Below are 14,905 nucleotides of genomic sequence, written 5' to 3'. Positions count from 1 at the left end.
TGCTGGAGTCAAAGGCTGCAGCTGTGGTTTCACTGCAATTTAAATATTAATAAAACCTCCTAAACCTCAAGCTGTTGTTTTAAGCAGCCTGGCTCTTCGGCTCCTAGGTTGCTAATATAATTTAATCTTTGTCCTTTGCTTCATATTTGTTTAAAGAGCCATTCTGGAGTCAACTGGAGCCAGCTCTGTAGATAGATCCACTCACGACCCCAGGAACCTTAGTTTTCCTTAAGGGGCCTAAGACCTACTTCTCCTGGAGACAAAAGAATAGACCATGGGTGACATTTTATACCAATTAGCAGCCCCTTCCACTAAGCCAGTGGTTCTCAAACCTGAACTTGCTTCAGAATCTCAGACTGCTGGGCTCTTCCCCCAGTTTCTGATTCACTAGGTCTAGAGTGAGGCCCTGGAATCTGCATAGCTAACAGGTTTTGTCTCAGCCTCCCCTCTCACTCCCCATCAGGGGACTGTGGTTTGAGAATCACTGTGCTAACCTGCCCTTTCATTCTGGGTCCCTGAGCTCTGGTTGGCTGGCTCCCACAACATGCAGGGAGTCTCCTGTTCTCCATTTCTTCCAGCCCCTCAAACCATTACTTAAGATTTTCCTGATCTCTGAGACTCATTTCAGAATCCTCCTCCTGCACCTCCCTGATCCCTGCTCTCCACAGCAGCTGGCTGTCTCCAGTTCTCCTTTTCTATTTGCCCAGATTCATTTCTTTAATTTCCTCCTTGTTAGGGGCAGATTTATAGGCTGTTGAAGGAGTTTGGAGTTTGGTACAGGGTTCCCGGGCTTAGCCATTTCACAGCTAGCTCCCCCATTCCTGGCCAGAGAGCCCCACTCTCTCTCTTGGGTTCTATAGGTGGATCTGCAGTTCCCGCCTCACCCTCCCCTGCTCCCTGTGCTCCCTGCCTCTGGGGCTGCCCTTATCTGCTCCTTGCAGCCTTCACAGGATACATTCTGGGCACCTTGGCTCCTTCGGCTCCAACCTCCCCAACACTGATTCCTTTCTTCCCCTGAATGTTTTTGAGCCGATACTTTGTGGATGATTCTGGTTGCATTTTTTAGGAGGGAGATAATCTATGAGCTCTTCTCTAGGCCTCTCTCCCTGTGCCTGAATGATAATCCCTCCTCTTCTCCTTCCCTTCCAGCTTCTTTGCAGAAGTTCATTTCATGAAATGAGATAAAAGGCAGTACAGGAAATCATTCCCCAAAGGCTGCTATGCCCAGAAAGGGCTGAAGATTGTGGGATGGAAAAGTGGGAGGATACCTTAAAGCCAGAGGTCAAAAAAGCAAGTAGCTTTACTCCATCGTCAGATAAGATTCTTAAGCTCTGCCAAGCATCATGAGGCCAGGCCCAGAAGCTGACTTCTGGGAGAGGTTAGGCAGAGCAGGGAAAAGAGATTGGGTGGATATTTGTTGGGACATCTTAAGAAACAATTCCAGAAAACTTCTTAGTCTGCTTTCACCCAGGATTCCTGGGAAGGCACGATATACTACACAGATGTCACTTTTTCTATTAACCCATCAATGATAGGGGAAGCAGGATGAGGCCTAGCTTACTCTCAGGGTCCAGTAAGCCATGGCTTGTCACAGGAATGAGACATTTCAGACTGAAGACTGTGAAATACTTGCTTCCTGCCTGCCTTTATGGACTCTGTCAGGTAGACAGGAAGCTGCCCTGGGCCCAAGAGAGGCTGCGCAGTGGGTGAGGCTGAACTGGACTGATCTGGACAACTGAAAGATAAACAACCCTAAGTGAGGAAGCTGGATGGGAGTGGAAAAACAAGTAGCTAGGATCCAGTCTTGTAAATCCCCTTGCCTAGGGCTGCTTTCCAAGGACAGCTGCCATCAGGATGTAGGAATTTTCTACTGCCTCCCACTACAGACCATAAAAGAAACCAGAGAGGGACTCTTCTGGCAGTCCAATAGAGGGGGCATAGGTTTAATTCCCTGGTGGGCGACAAGATCCCACATGCCATATGGCGTGGCCAAAAAAAAAAAAAAGCCAAAGTGCACTAATTCCTCTTATAATTCACACCTCTCCCCAAATTCCCTTGACCTGAATCGCTGCTTTCTGACCCACGGTCAGTGACAGATGCAGGTGAAAAGCTGAATGGTGGGATGGAAAGGGTGTGGGTTCAGATCTTTGCGTTGTCACTTACTAGCTGTGCAAACTCTGAGTAAAATCTTGAATTTCTAGCTCCTGGTCTTCAAATGAGGTGACAAATACCCACCTCACAGAGCTGTGATGAAGACTAAATGAGGGATTTCCCTGGTGGTCCAGTGGTTAAGAATCCACCTGGTGAAGCAGGGTACATGGTTGGATCCCTGGTGTGGGAAGATTCCATATGCCACAGGGCCAACAAAGCCCATATGCCACAACGACTGAGGCTTTGCTCTGGGGCCCATGCACCACAACCAAGAGGAGTCCCGCTCACCGCAACTAGAGAAAGCTCACGCACAGCACTGAAGACTAAGCGAAATAAAAAATAAATAAATAAAAGGACTAAATGAGATAAAAATATAATAATGGCAGGTAGTTCCATTTTCTCTAGTTTCTCCCTCACCTATCTGCCTTCCTTACAAATAAGGCAGTACTGAATTATGCAAGGATTTCCCTCTCTTTGTGTCAAAAAGGATGCTAATTTCTGAACAGAGAAAAGACCAAGAAAAGATGATACAGTTATCAGTGGATTAAGCATGTTAAATAGGAGGGGTTGTCAGAATTCTAAAGATGTCCTCCCTGGATTTCTGGCCCCAGGGGTTATTCAATCAAGCACTAAGCTAGGTGCTGCTGTGAAGGGACTTTGAAACTCTAATTATGGACCTTAAGATAGGGAGAGCACCCTGGATTACCTGGTGGGTACACTCCTACCAGAAACAGAAATTTGTCTGGCAGGAGTTATGAGGTAGAAGCAGGAGTCAGAGAGATCCCGTAAGTGAGACAATTTGAGCAGGCAATGCTGGCTTCTGAAGATGTAGGTAAGAGGCCATGAGTTTGGAATGTGGGTGACCTCTAGAAGCTAAGGACGACCTCTGGCTGACAGCCAGCAAAGAACAGATATCTCAGTCATAAGACTGCAAGGAACAATCTGGACAACATGAAATGAACTTGGAAACATTCATTCCCAGAGCCTCTGGGAAGAAACACAGTCCTGTGAAACCTGAAACAAAGAAACCAGCTGAGTTGTCTTGGACTTCTGACCTAAGGAACTGTAAGATAATAAATGGTGTAGTTTTAAGCCACTAGATTAGTGACAATTTGTTATGGCAGCAACACAAAACAAGTACAATAAGATTTTGAAGTCCCCTTGATAATCCTAGGAGGTAGGTACTATTATTACCCCCATTTAACAGATGAGAGGGGCTTCCCTGGTGGCTCAGTGATAAAGAATCCATCTGCCAATGCAGGAGACTTGGGTTGGATCACTGGGTTGGGAAGATCCCCTGGAGAAAGAAATGGCAACCCACTCCAGTATTCTTGCCTGGGAAATCCCATGGACAGAGGAGCCTGATGGGCTACAGTCCATGGGGTGGCAAAGAGTTGGACCCATGACTTAGCAACTAAACAACAACAACAGAGGAGATGAACGTACAGTGAGAAAAAGCTCTGAGCAAGTTTGCAAGTGAGCCATCAGACTTGGTGGAAGTGTTTGCTACCAAGTTTATTTGCAGGTGAAAATACAACATTTACAAAACATATTGTATAATCAAGTCTTTACTGCCCCACACACTGGGGGAGTAAGGAAGACATAGTCCTTCCAACAGTTATAAACAGTCCTGGATCATGAGTTTATGAAACACTTTCTCTTCCTTCAGCAAACAAAATTATTTATGAATCTGTACAGTTCAGCAATAGGAAGCAAAAAAATTACCTCAAGGAAAGCAAAAAGCTCCTTTCGTGGTGGGATCTGTCATCTTATGGACATGAAATATTCATATCAGAGATCTTACATTTCAAGAGGAATGGGTCACATATCAGAGCTACAATAAACATTTTATTTATTACTAATGGGGAGTTAGAAGACTCTCTTTGGACACCAGTTCTTGAAAAGATTCTGTTTTAGAGCACATTAGTGCTGAGAAATTCTTTAGAAATCCAACAACTATGGCCCAGACTTTAGGAGATTAGGACCAGTATGACTCCCCTCTCTTCTAAATAACCCTCAAATTTTATATTATATCCATTACCTGCCTCTGGATTCACTCCCTAATGCTCCATTCCAACACTTGAGAGCTGCCCTCGGACTGTTCTGATTTTAAGTCACGTCATAGATCCCCAAGCACTCACCTTCCATTGAAGGATCTGACTTTTGGCCTTTAAGAACACAAGGTTTTTGAGAAACAAATTTGGGGAAACCAGCTATTCTCCTGAGGCCAGCCACTCTGTGCCTCCAGCTCACCCTCGGACGGAGAATACGGCTGATAAATAATGAATCAGCATCCTGTTAAATTGGTGGGGTTTAAATTATTTTAAATTCTTTTCAGGTGAAAAATTACTACAATTTTGTGCTCATGGCAAATTTCAAAGGGAGACCTGAGGCAGAAAATCTTTAAGTGACCCTTGCAGAGTCAGAAGTTCTTTTCAGGCTGATGTACATAAAATATTTAGTAATCAGGGCTGTGGAAGTACTGAAGAGGCGCCTCTTAGACCTGGAAAAAGACCATTTCTTAAGCTCATTCTTAGGGTCCTGCAGAGACAGGCCCTATCTCTAATATACACGGCTGGCTGGAATCAGCAGCAGCTCTGGGCGACCTGGGGGACCAGATAGGTGTCCAGCTCCTGGCACTGGTAGAGGGCCACACTGTCCAGTACCCACTCTCGGGTTACCACAGGTGCTTCACACATCTGCCCGATCACTGGGGACAAAGAACACAAGCACAGATTAGTATCAGTTCACATTTCCCAGATGAGACTCTAAATCTACTCGGGGCAACTGGTTGGATGAGTTTGTAGAGCTCCTCCGGCAGGAGCAAAATCACGGATCCTCAGCAATGCTTCAGGATATATTAATAGAACCTTACTCTGAAGCTCAGGAGTGACTACTGGTAAAAGCCTACAGCCTCTAGCAACTTTATTAACATGAGCTCCAATCTGTTAAAGGAAAAATCAACAGAAAGAGCAAAACAGCATTGCAATTTAATGATGTGGAAACATGTTTGCAATATCTTAAGTGAAAAAGCAAAACAGTTGATAAGCATGATCACATCTGTATAAAACATACCTGTGTATACACAGACACACACACACACAGAGGCCTAGAAGAACTTTCTGGTGATCCTCTCCAAGTGGACGATCTTGGGCTTACTGGTATTATTTTATTGTGTTTGTGCTCATTTATATTTTATGTGATGAATTTTCATATTTAACCCTCCCCCCCGGGGAAACAATTCAGGCACTACTTTTAAAATACAAAATAAACAATAAACATGTTTTGAAAGGACATCTCAGCCATTCATTCATTCATGCAACAAATATTTATTGAGCACGTAACGTAAAGTGTGCTGAGAACCGTGTTAATCAAGCACTGGGTAATCTGTAGTGAATAAAATGCATCCCGCCCCATAGGACGCAGGTACAAGCCTATGGCCTTCTGGAGGCCCTCACAGGTGCACCCTCCACCCAGTTGATACAAATAGGACATTTAAACCTAAAATCACCACAGTAATCTGCACACTTAACCTGGACCTTCTACCCCAGACTCCTCTGGATGAAGGCTTACAGAGACTCACCATGGAAGCCAGCATCCTCTGTCCAGGCATCCGGCTGTACGACCACAACTGGGTGAGTACCCTGCACCCCCAGGAAGGAAAAAGCATTGAGGGTGTCAGAACAGGACTTTTGCGACAGTCACTTCACCACTTCTCAATGGTTTGCTGAAGCAGACTATACTCTGAAGACGACCACACAAATGAGGGAGAAGGGCACATGGTAAAAAGGCAGGGTCAGAGGGAAAGAGGGCTTCCCAGGTGGCTCGGTGGTAATGAATTCACTTGCCAATGCAGGACATGCAGGAGACCCATGTTTGATCCCTGGGTTGGGAAGATCCCCTGGAGGAAGAAATGGCAACCCAGTCTAGCACTCTTGCCTGGAAAATCTCTTGGACAGAGGAGCCTGGCGGGCTACAGTCCATGAGGTCGCAGAGTTGCATCCAACTGAGCAACTGAGCACACATGCCACAGAGGCAGAGAGTATCCCCTAGGTGTGCTAAATACCTGGAGCTCTTAGGTTCTCACTTATCCCTTAGAGATAGAGTCTTCTGGCACAGGTACAAGGTCAGAGAAGGGTCAGGGTGAGGTGAGGCACCTGAGGGTACATTGGGGGGTTCCTAGGGACTCATGGGTTCTGTCTTGCTCAATCTCAGGACAGGATACTATGTCCTTCCTGATAGGGCACCAAACACTTACCTGGCCTGGGGTGAATGATGAGGGCTCCTTCACCACAGAAGCCCCACACAGCTGCACCATCCACTCTAGTTGATCTAAACAGGACATTTAGACTCAAAATCACCACAGTAATCTACATTTACCTGAGCTCTCTACCCCATCCTCCTCTGGATGAAGGCTTACAGGAAAACAACTCAGTGGGAGAGTCCGTGTTTTGCCACTCCAAACGGACAGAAAAGCCTTAAACTACAAATTCTAATTCTACAAAGTAAGTCAATTTGCCACTGATATGCTACCTACTTTGCTTATCAGTACCCATAAGGCCACTTGGTAGATAAGGTCAAAGTCTCTCAAATGAAACTCTTCGGAAGATAAAAAAAAAACAACCACAGATCTAATTTCCACTCATTTGCTAAATTACTGGCTAAGATACTGTGAAAAAATACCCACCCGCCATCCCTCCTTCCTTGCTTAATTCTGTGTTGGTAATTGATAATCAAAACCACTGAGAGCACCATGCTTGGTGGTAATTACTGTAAATGTCAAGAGACGGGAAGATAATTCATTCAGTCAAGAAAAAAATACAAGTCACTCTGGACAGAGACTCAGCACATGGGTGGGGAAAGGCTGTCTACAGAGCTGGAATCAAATCACTTGGGGGAAGAAAAATCAGAAGAGATCATCGAGATATGCCACTTGGACCTGGAAAATCAGCAGAACTGACCGCCGGGTGGCTTCCAGGCAGCTTCAAGTTCTCTTTTCCATCAGTCAGTCCATTTCTAGGGATTGCTGAGATGCTCCTTCTTGTTTGGCTGAGTACACTGAGGTCCATTAACTCACCTCCAAAATGACAGCTGCTAGAGACCCCGGTTCTCATTATATCCAAGTACAGAAACACTGAGAAAGCTCTGAGTGGCACTTGGAAATTTCATAAAAATCCAATCAGTAAACAATAAAGACAAAAGCAAAATTACTTTGCCAGGTTCTGCTCATCTGGTCCTTGGGGGAGTAGGAGGACCTGATATCTGGGACAGAAGTGGGTACAGAGGCAAAGCGGGGTAGCCAGATGGTAGCCTCTGTTTGGAAAAGAACGAACCAAATCTATACACACCTCAGGACCTCAGTGCTGCACAATTCCAGAGCTGAGCTCCACAGCACTTCTCAACATAACATTACATTCAGTATCGAATTTAATTAGAAAATGTTCATCAAGAGTCTTCCTCTGCTCTGGGCCTGAGTGGGGCCCCAGGCCCACAGGGCTTAGGCAGCTGCTGTGCTTTTGTCTGTTTCAAATAAAGATGGTTTAGGAGGAGCAGAATTCTTTCTTGACATTTACAAGCCTAAAAGGTATCTTCTCCCTAACTTATTATTTCCCCCTTTCTTAGACCAAAGGGCAGTAAAAGCAGCTCTATCCCACTGAGCACAGAGCATACTGTGTGCTAACTCTTCACTGCCTTCTAGCTCTTGAGAAGGGGCACTGGGCTAGTTCCCTGCCATAGGCTATTTAGGTGCAGTTTTGTCTGATGGGTGGTAGAGAAAGAGAATAACCTCTAGAATATCTCATCCACCTGAGGGAACCCCCATAACGTGATGATGTAGCGGAAAGGTTGGTGCTGGATTCAGCAGTTCTCTTACCTGTGGGCATATTGGTAAAAGGTCCATAGCAACAGATTTCTAGGCCCTTGAAGATCTGGGAGAAAAGAGGGACAGAGGGGTGGAGAGAAAGAAACATTCATTGTAAAAGATACAGATTTTATAAAAAGCAATATAGAGGACTTAACCTGGTGGTCCAGTGGTTATGATGGCACTTCCAAAACAGCGGGCAAGGGTTTGGTCCCTGGTTGGGGAACTAAAATCCCACATGCCATGGAGGGCAACTTCCCCCCCAAAGCAATATAGAGACTCTGAAAAGTAAGAACTTTTCCTTTTCTTTAACACCTGATAATTTCTGCTGCTATTTTCCAGAGATAATCAGCCCAGTGTCCACAACACTGATGGATTTTAGAAGAATTTAAGTGCCATATGTATTTACTCTACAGACAGTCATTCATTGTCGTTCAAGGGCTGAGCATCCCACCTTGCTACCAGTCAGGTTCAGGCTCTCCCCTGACCTGTGCAGGTAAACTATATACTTCTTGTAAGATGAGAAGAAAAAAACTGGTCCTCCTTTATATTTAAGAAAAGGCTTGGATGGCAAAAGATTCAAGTTATCATCTGAAGTTTGATATCTATTCGGACTTGATAAATCAGTACGAACCCTGACCCTAACTGCCAAAGAGGTTTATACTTATTTTATGTGTACATGCTCCTTTTCGTCTAGTCCCAGAACATCTGTTCCTGCCTTCACACTGCTCTTCGAATGGCCATTGTTCCTTCAGGCAACCCAAGTTGTCTTTAATCTGACAGTGAAGCCTGATTCTGCCTCTCTCCGCTAAGCTGACTGCATAAATTTCAGGAGACAGATCACACTGTAACTTGCAGGTACCTCTTCTACTCACAGTACTCGACAGACTGTACAAAAGAACTTTCTGTGATGGTGGAAATGTTCTATATTTGCTTTAATGAGTTACCTGTAGCTAACAAGCACTTGAAATGTGATCAGGATGATTGAGGAACTGAACTTCCTATTTTATTTAATTTTAGTTAATCACAATGTAAACAGCTTCATGTGGCTGGTAGCGACTCTTTCCAGACAAGCCAATTCTTACACATGCTTTGGCACAGGTTCTTAGGGAAGGAATTAGGTATCATTTTAAAGAAAAAGTCGAAATTGTGCCAATTGGCTGGATACATACGATTTTGGTAGCCTGTATTCTCTCCTGACCCACCTTCTTTCCATTCCACGAAAACGAAAACTGTCTAGCCTACAACTCACATGGCTTCAAGAGAGACTGGAGCAGAGGGAAAATCAGGAAGCTAAAAACACATGATGGCCTTTTAGGAAATAGTCACCTCTCTCCTTCCTCCCCTCCCACTTTAACCTCAGCCAGAGGAATAAGGACAGACAGCAGGACAAGTCTGCTTCTGCACAGATGGAGGTTGTAAATGATAACCTCCATCTGTGCCATTCTTACTACCTCTACAAATAAACTATATCCCAAACCTGTTGGCAGGACCTACATGATTATGATGCTAAAAGTTGTCTCCAGACAGCCAGCTGGAGCCAAGTGAAGTGAAGTGAAAGTCACTCAGTCGTGTCTGACTCGTTGGACCCCATGGACTATACAGTCCCTGGAATTCTCAGAATACTGGAGTGGGTAGCTGTTCCCATCTCCAAAGGATCTTCCCAACCCAGGGATTGAACCCAGGTCTCCAACCCAGGTCTCCCACATTGCAGGTGGATTCTTTACCAGCTGAACCATGAGGGAAGCCCAAGAAAACTGGAGTGGGTAGCCTATCCCTTCTCCAGTGGATCTTCCTGACCCAGGAATCAACAGGGTTTCCTGCATTGTAGACGGATTCTTTACTAACTGAGCTACCAGGGAAGCCCAACTGGAGCCAAATGTTGCTGCAAATAGTACAAAAGATTAGGAATTCTAGTTCCTAATTCCATTCTGGATGTCAACATCCAGGCTGACATTGACTGATGAGGATGTCTAGTTATGAGATAGGAAATCTGAAATTTTACCTCGTCAAATACATTTCTCTCCCACAAGAAAACACTACGGTGACACTTGGTGTCTTATGAATGACATTACTTTGACCAGCATGTTCTGTCACTGCCATTACAAACGCAGGACAGAACTCCAAACGCTGGAGTTTCCTTTTAAGGAGGGAAGAATCTGGTGCTGATTCTGCCTTGCATCCAGTGGAATAAAAACAATTGACTGGCTCACACAGAGCTGCCCTGGGGCCCAAGCAGGAGGAGGAACAGGGCAGCAACTTTTCTTGGCATCTGGAAGTTACTTGATAGACTCAAAGGGTGAGGGTACGCCAACCCCAAGGGTTTCTGAGCTCCAGAGCTTGATCTGTGCTCATCTCCCAAAGCAGTTTTCCTCAGAAAAGCATCTCTGTTGGCTCTCTCTCAAGTCCTATAAAGGAATAGGAGGTGCTCTGTATGGGGATGTTCTGAGATGCCCAGCGGTGCACACTTGAAAAAGGAGGGAATGCAGACCAGGAGCATCAGCACTCAGCGACCCAAGAGCAGCCAGCTCAGGCCTGACAGGCAGGTGTGAAATCTCTTTCTTTTTTTAAGTTGGAGTATAATTGCTTTACAAGGTTGTGTTAGTTTCTGCTGCACAATGACGTGAATCAGCTATATGTGTGTATATATATCCCCTCCCTCCTGAACCTTCCTCCCAATTCCCCAGCCCATTCCACCCCTCTAGGTCATCAGAGGACTGAGCTGAGCTCCCTGCGCTATACAGCAGCTTCCCACTAGCCATCTATTTCACACATGGTAGTGTATATATGTCAATGCTACTCTCCTAATTAATTTCTCCTTCCCCTTCCTGCACTGTGTCCACATGTCTGTTCCCTATGTTTGCATCTCTACTCCTGCCCTGCAAACAGGCTCAACAGTACCATTTTTCTAGATTCCATACATTTGCATTAATATACAATATTTCTTTTTCTCTTTCTGACTTCCCTCTATATGACAGACTCTAGGTCCATCCACATCACTACAAATGACCCAATTCCATTCCTTTTTATGGCTGAGTAATATTCCATTGTGTATACACACACCCAAAATCCTCTTTATCCATTCACTTATGGATTTGTCCTGGCTATTGTAAACAGTGCTGCAATGAATATTGGGGTACGTGTGTCTTTCTGAAGGTGTGAAATCTTGCCTGGATTTCTCCCTGAGAGAATGACATAATTTTGGCTACATGATCCACAATGGTATGATCTGGGGAGGAAAGTCACTGAATCTTCCTGGGCCTATAGTCTTTTATTTGTAAAGTTGTTAGAATAATTAATTTTCTTCCTGTATGAAACCTTCTATAACATGCCAGGAAACTATGGTGTTGTCATTAAGAGTCAGATTTGAGAGGGAGACTGCAGGGGTTCAGCTTCTAGTTGGGTTCACAAACAGCTGTGTGAGCTTGAGCAATATACTCAACCTCTTTGAGCCTTAATTTTCTCATCTATAAAATAGGCATAATTATAGTACATGCTTCCTAGAGTTGCTGTAAAATTCTTAATTAATTAGCAGTCCCTGGATATAGTGAACATGGCACAGATGTTGCTAATGATTTCAATTTCTCTTCTATGCTCCCCAGACAGCACTGGGTACACCCCCCTCACAGCACTTACCACACTGCTGTAGAGAAACAGCACTGCAAAGGAGAAAGTGCAAAGGTTTTAGATTCACATCTATCTCAAATGCCAGCTCTGCCATTTATCAGCTAAGATTTGCACCCTAGAAGGAAATCCAAATTACATAACTTCTCTAAACCTCTAAGCTCCCTCATTTATAAAACAGATAATACAGTTGGCCTACTACCTTATTGGATCCAACAAGTTCTATGTCCAGATTTAATCAACTGTCAATGGAAAATATTTGGGGGGAAAAAAAAAATTTTTTTTTTCTAGAAAGTTCCAAAAAGCAAACTTGAATTTGCTTTTTGACAACTATTTATATAGCATTTACACTGTACTAGATATTAGAAGTAATCTCGAGTTGATTTAAAATATATGGGAAATGGAATTTCCTGGTAGTTCAATGTTAAGAATCTGCCTGCCAGTAGGAGGGACATGGGTTTGGTCCCTGCTCTGGGAAGATCCCACATGCCTTGAGGCAAACTATGCCTGGGTGCCACAGCTACTGAGCCTGCGCTCTAGAGCCCATGAGACCTAACTACTAAAGCATACATGCCCTAGAGCCCATGCTCTGCAACAAGAGAAGTCACCGAATCAGAAAGTAGACCCTGCTCGCAGCAACTAGAGAAAGTCTGAGCACAGCAAACAAAGCAAAAATTTTAAAACAATATAAGGGAAGATATTATATGCAAATGCTACATCATTTTTAAAAGGGACTTGAATATCCTTGGATTTTGGTTATCTTCAGGGTGTCCTGGTACCAATTCCCCAAGAGTATTGAGGAATGACTGTACTTATTTACTTTGTTGGGTTAGGAAAGCTAAAAAAAAAACAAACCTATTATGAACGCACCTACTTGTTCCAGCAGTGTAAGGGACCATCTTATAAGCCCCTTATAAGATGAATGAGACCATCTCCTTGAAGCGGGTCCGAATGCAGAGGAGTAGGTGGGCTTTTTGTCAACACTGGGGAGAAGGGCTTTACCTTCTTGTCCCGGGATTCTCTTGCTCGCTTTGGGCCTTGATGGTTTCTTCCATTGACAACATCTCCTCTGACTTCAAAATCATGCTGAAAGAAACCAAACCCAAACCACAAGGGTCAGAGAAAAAGCTTCCTTCAATGGAAACAGAGGAGATATGTAATATTTATGGAATGTATTGCCAGGCAGTTTTGACCCCCTTCCCCCAAAATCATCCTTATTGGTGGAATGAATGAAATGACCAGCATCTCAGCTGCTGAAATCAATTCATTGAAGCAAATCTTTCTGGACAGAAACTAACAATTGGCTTTTCAGCTCACTGGGACTCGATGTATTTTAATTTTCAACATCTATCTTCTCTCAAAACATTCACTTAGCATTTAGATTAAACTGCTAATACTGGGCTATTTAAAGATAACTGGAGAATTCCTGATCTTTTAAATCAATTTGTATTACCATCTAAAAAAGTAAGGGCTTCTCAGGTTTCCCATTGAGAGATTTATGGTTAATGAAACCAAAATGACAAAGTATACATTTAATATACTGAAGAAAGAGGCTTTTCATAATCATATTTTGACTGGTCAAGGATGAGGAAATAAAGACTAATCAAATTGGAGAGGTTAGAGCTTTTGGGAGAATTTGGGGAAAAGAATGCTTAGAAATATTCTTACTGAAACTCAGATTGTCAGGGACCACATTTGTTGCTAAGAGTATTACAAAGAAAAATAAAGCCATGAGTATAATCACAGGCTATTATTAGGTGAAATAACTCTGGGACTTTCCTGTGGTCCAGCGGTTAAGACTCTGTGCTTCCAGTGCAGGGGGCACGGGTTCCATCCCAGCTGGGGAACTAAAATCTCAAATGCTGCGTGGTATGGTCAAAAAAAAAAAAGAACTCTGAATATTTCCTGGTCATGTGAGTGAGAAGGGTCTAGAGATAAATATGTTATCTATTTGAACCCTGGTGGCTCAGAGGTTAAAGCGTCTGCCCTCAATGCGGGAGACCTGGGTTTCATCCCTGGGTCGGGAGGATCCCCTGGAGAGTCCCTGGAGTCCCTGGGTTCCATCCCTGGTCGGGAGGATCCCCTGGAGAAGGAAATGGCAACCCACTCTAGTATTCTTGCCTGGAGAATCCCATGGACAGAGAAGCCTGGTAGGCTACAGTCCACAGGGTCGCAAAGAGTTGGACACGACTGAGCGACTTCACCTAAAATTAACAGTCCTCGTCGTACTGCTGTGCCTACTAACCCCTCTAACTGGGTGTCACACAACATAATTTCCCAAATCCATGCATCTGAAACAGAGCTCATGGGGCTTCCCTGGTGGTCCAGTGGTTAAGAATCTGCCTTGCGATGCTGGGGATACCAGTTCAGGAAGACCCTACATGCTTCTGGGCAACTAAGCCTGTGAGCCGCAAGTACTGAGCCTGCACCTTAGAGCCTGCAAGCCGCAACAAGAGACGCTTACTGCAATGAGAAGCCTGTGCACCAAAACTAGAGAGTAGCCCCTGCTCTCCTGCAACTAGAGAAAGGCTGCCTGCAGCAATGAAGACCCAGAGCAGCTGAAAATGAATAAATAAATAATTTATAAAATAAATAAATAAAACAGAGCTCTTGATTCTAATTCTGCCTCTCACTCTTCCCCCTCCCAACATGCTCCTCCCTCATGTCTTCCTTATCTAATTAACATCACTAACATTCATTACATTGTTCCTGACAATCAGAGTGAGTGAGTGAGTGAAGTTGCTCAGTCCTGTCCGACTCTTTGTGACCCCATGAACTGTAGCCTGCCAGGGTCCTCCATCCATGGGATTCTCCAGGCAAGAAAACTGAAGTGGGTTGCCATTTCCTTCTCCAGGAGATCTTCCTGACCCAGGGATTGAACCCGGGTCTCCCGCATTGTAGGCAGATGTTTTACCATCCTGACAATTGTACAAGAGGAGTGATCAAGACCATTCCCAAGAAAATGGAATGCAAAAAGGCAAAACGGTTGCCTGAGGAGGCCTTACAAACAGCTGAGAAAAGAAGAGAAGCTAAAGGCAGAGGAGAAAAGGAAAGATATACCCATCTAAATGCAGAATTCCAAAGAATAGCAAGGAGAGGTAAGAAAGCCTTCTTCAGTGATCAATGCAAAATAGAGGAAAACAATAGAATGGGAAAGACTAGAGATCTCTTCAAGAAAATTAGCGATACCAAGGGAACATTTCATGCAAAGATGGGCTCAATAAAGGAGAGAAACAACATGGACCTAACAGAAGCAGAAGATATTAAGAA

The 14,905-nt window shown here is 44.2% G+C and overlaps 1 protein-coding gene across 5 annotated transcripts in view; it reads right to left on the bottom strand.

Annotated features, from left to right (window-relative positions):
- Positions 1 to 3,645: 3,645 nt before the first annotated feature.
- Positions 3,646 to 14,905, bottom strand: part of BRCA1 (BRCA1 DNA repair associated) — a 71,637-nt gene continuing 60,377 nt past the window's right edge. For all 5 annotated transcript variants that reach the window (XM_055575776.1, XM_055575778.1, XM_055575774.1 and 2 more), the window contains 5 exons: positions 12,638 to 12,721; positions 8,024 to 8,078; positions 6,410 to 6,483; positions 5,735 to 5,795; positions 3,646 to 4,861 (listed from right to left, as the gene is read on the bottom strand). In XM_055575776.1, coding sequence (XP_055431751.1) covers positions 4,737 to 4,861; positions 5,735 to 5,795; positions 6,410 to 6,483; positions 8,024 to 8,078; positions 12,638 to 12,721 — 399 coding nt within the window. In that variant the 3' untranslated portion in view covers positions 3,646 to 4,736. The remainder of the gene's footprint in view (positions 4,862 to 5,734; positions 5,796 to 6,409; positions 6,484 to 8,023; positions 8,079 to 12,637; positions 12,722 to 14,905) is intronic.

The sequence above is a fragment of the Bubalus kerabau genome, chromosome 4 (assembly GCF_029407905.1).
Source record: "Bubalus kerabau isolate K-KA32 ecotype Philippines breed swamp buffalo chromosome 4, PCC_UOA_SB_1v2, whole genome shotgun sequence".
NCBI lineage: Eukaryota > Metazoa > Chordata > Mammalia > Artiodactyla > Bovidae > Bubalus > Bubalus kerabau.
Note: the sequence above shows the minus strand (reverse complement) of the source record. Positions and strands in the feature narration are given on the sequence as shown.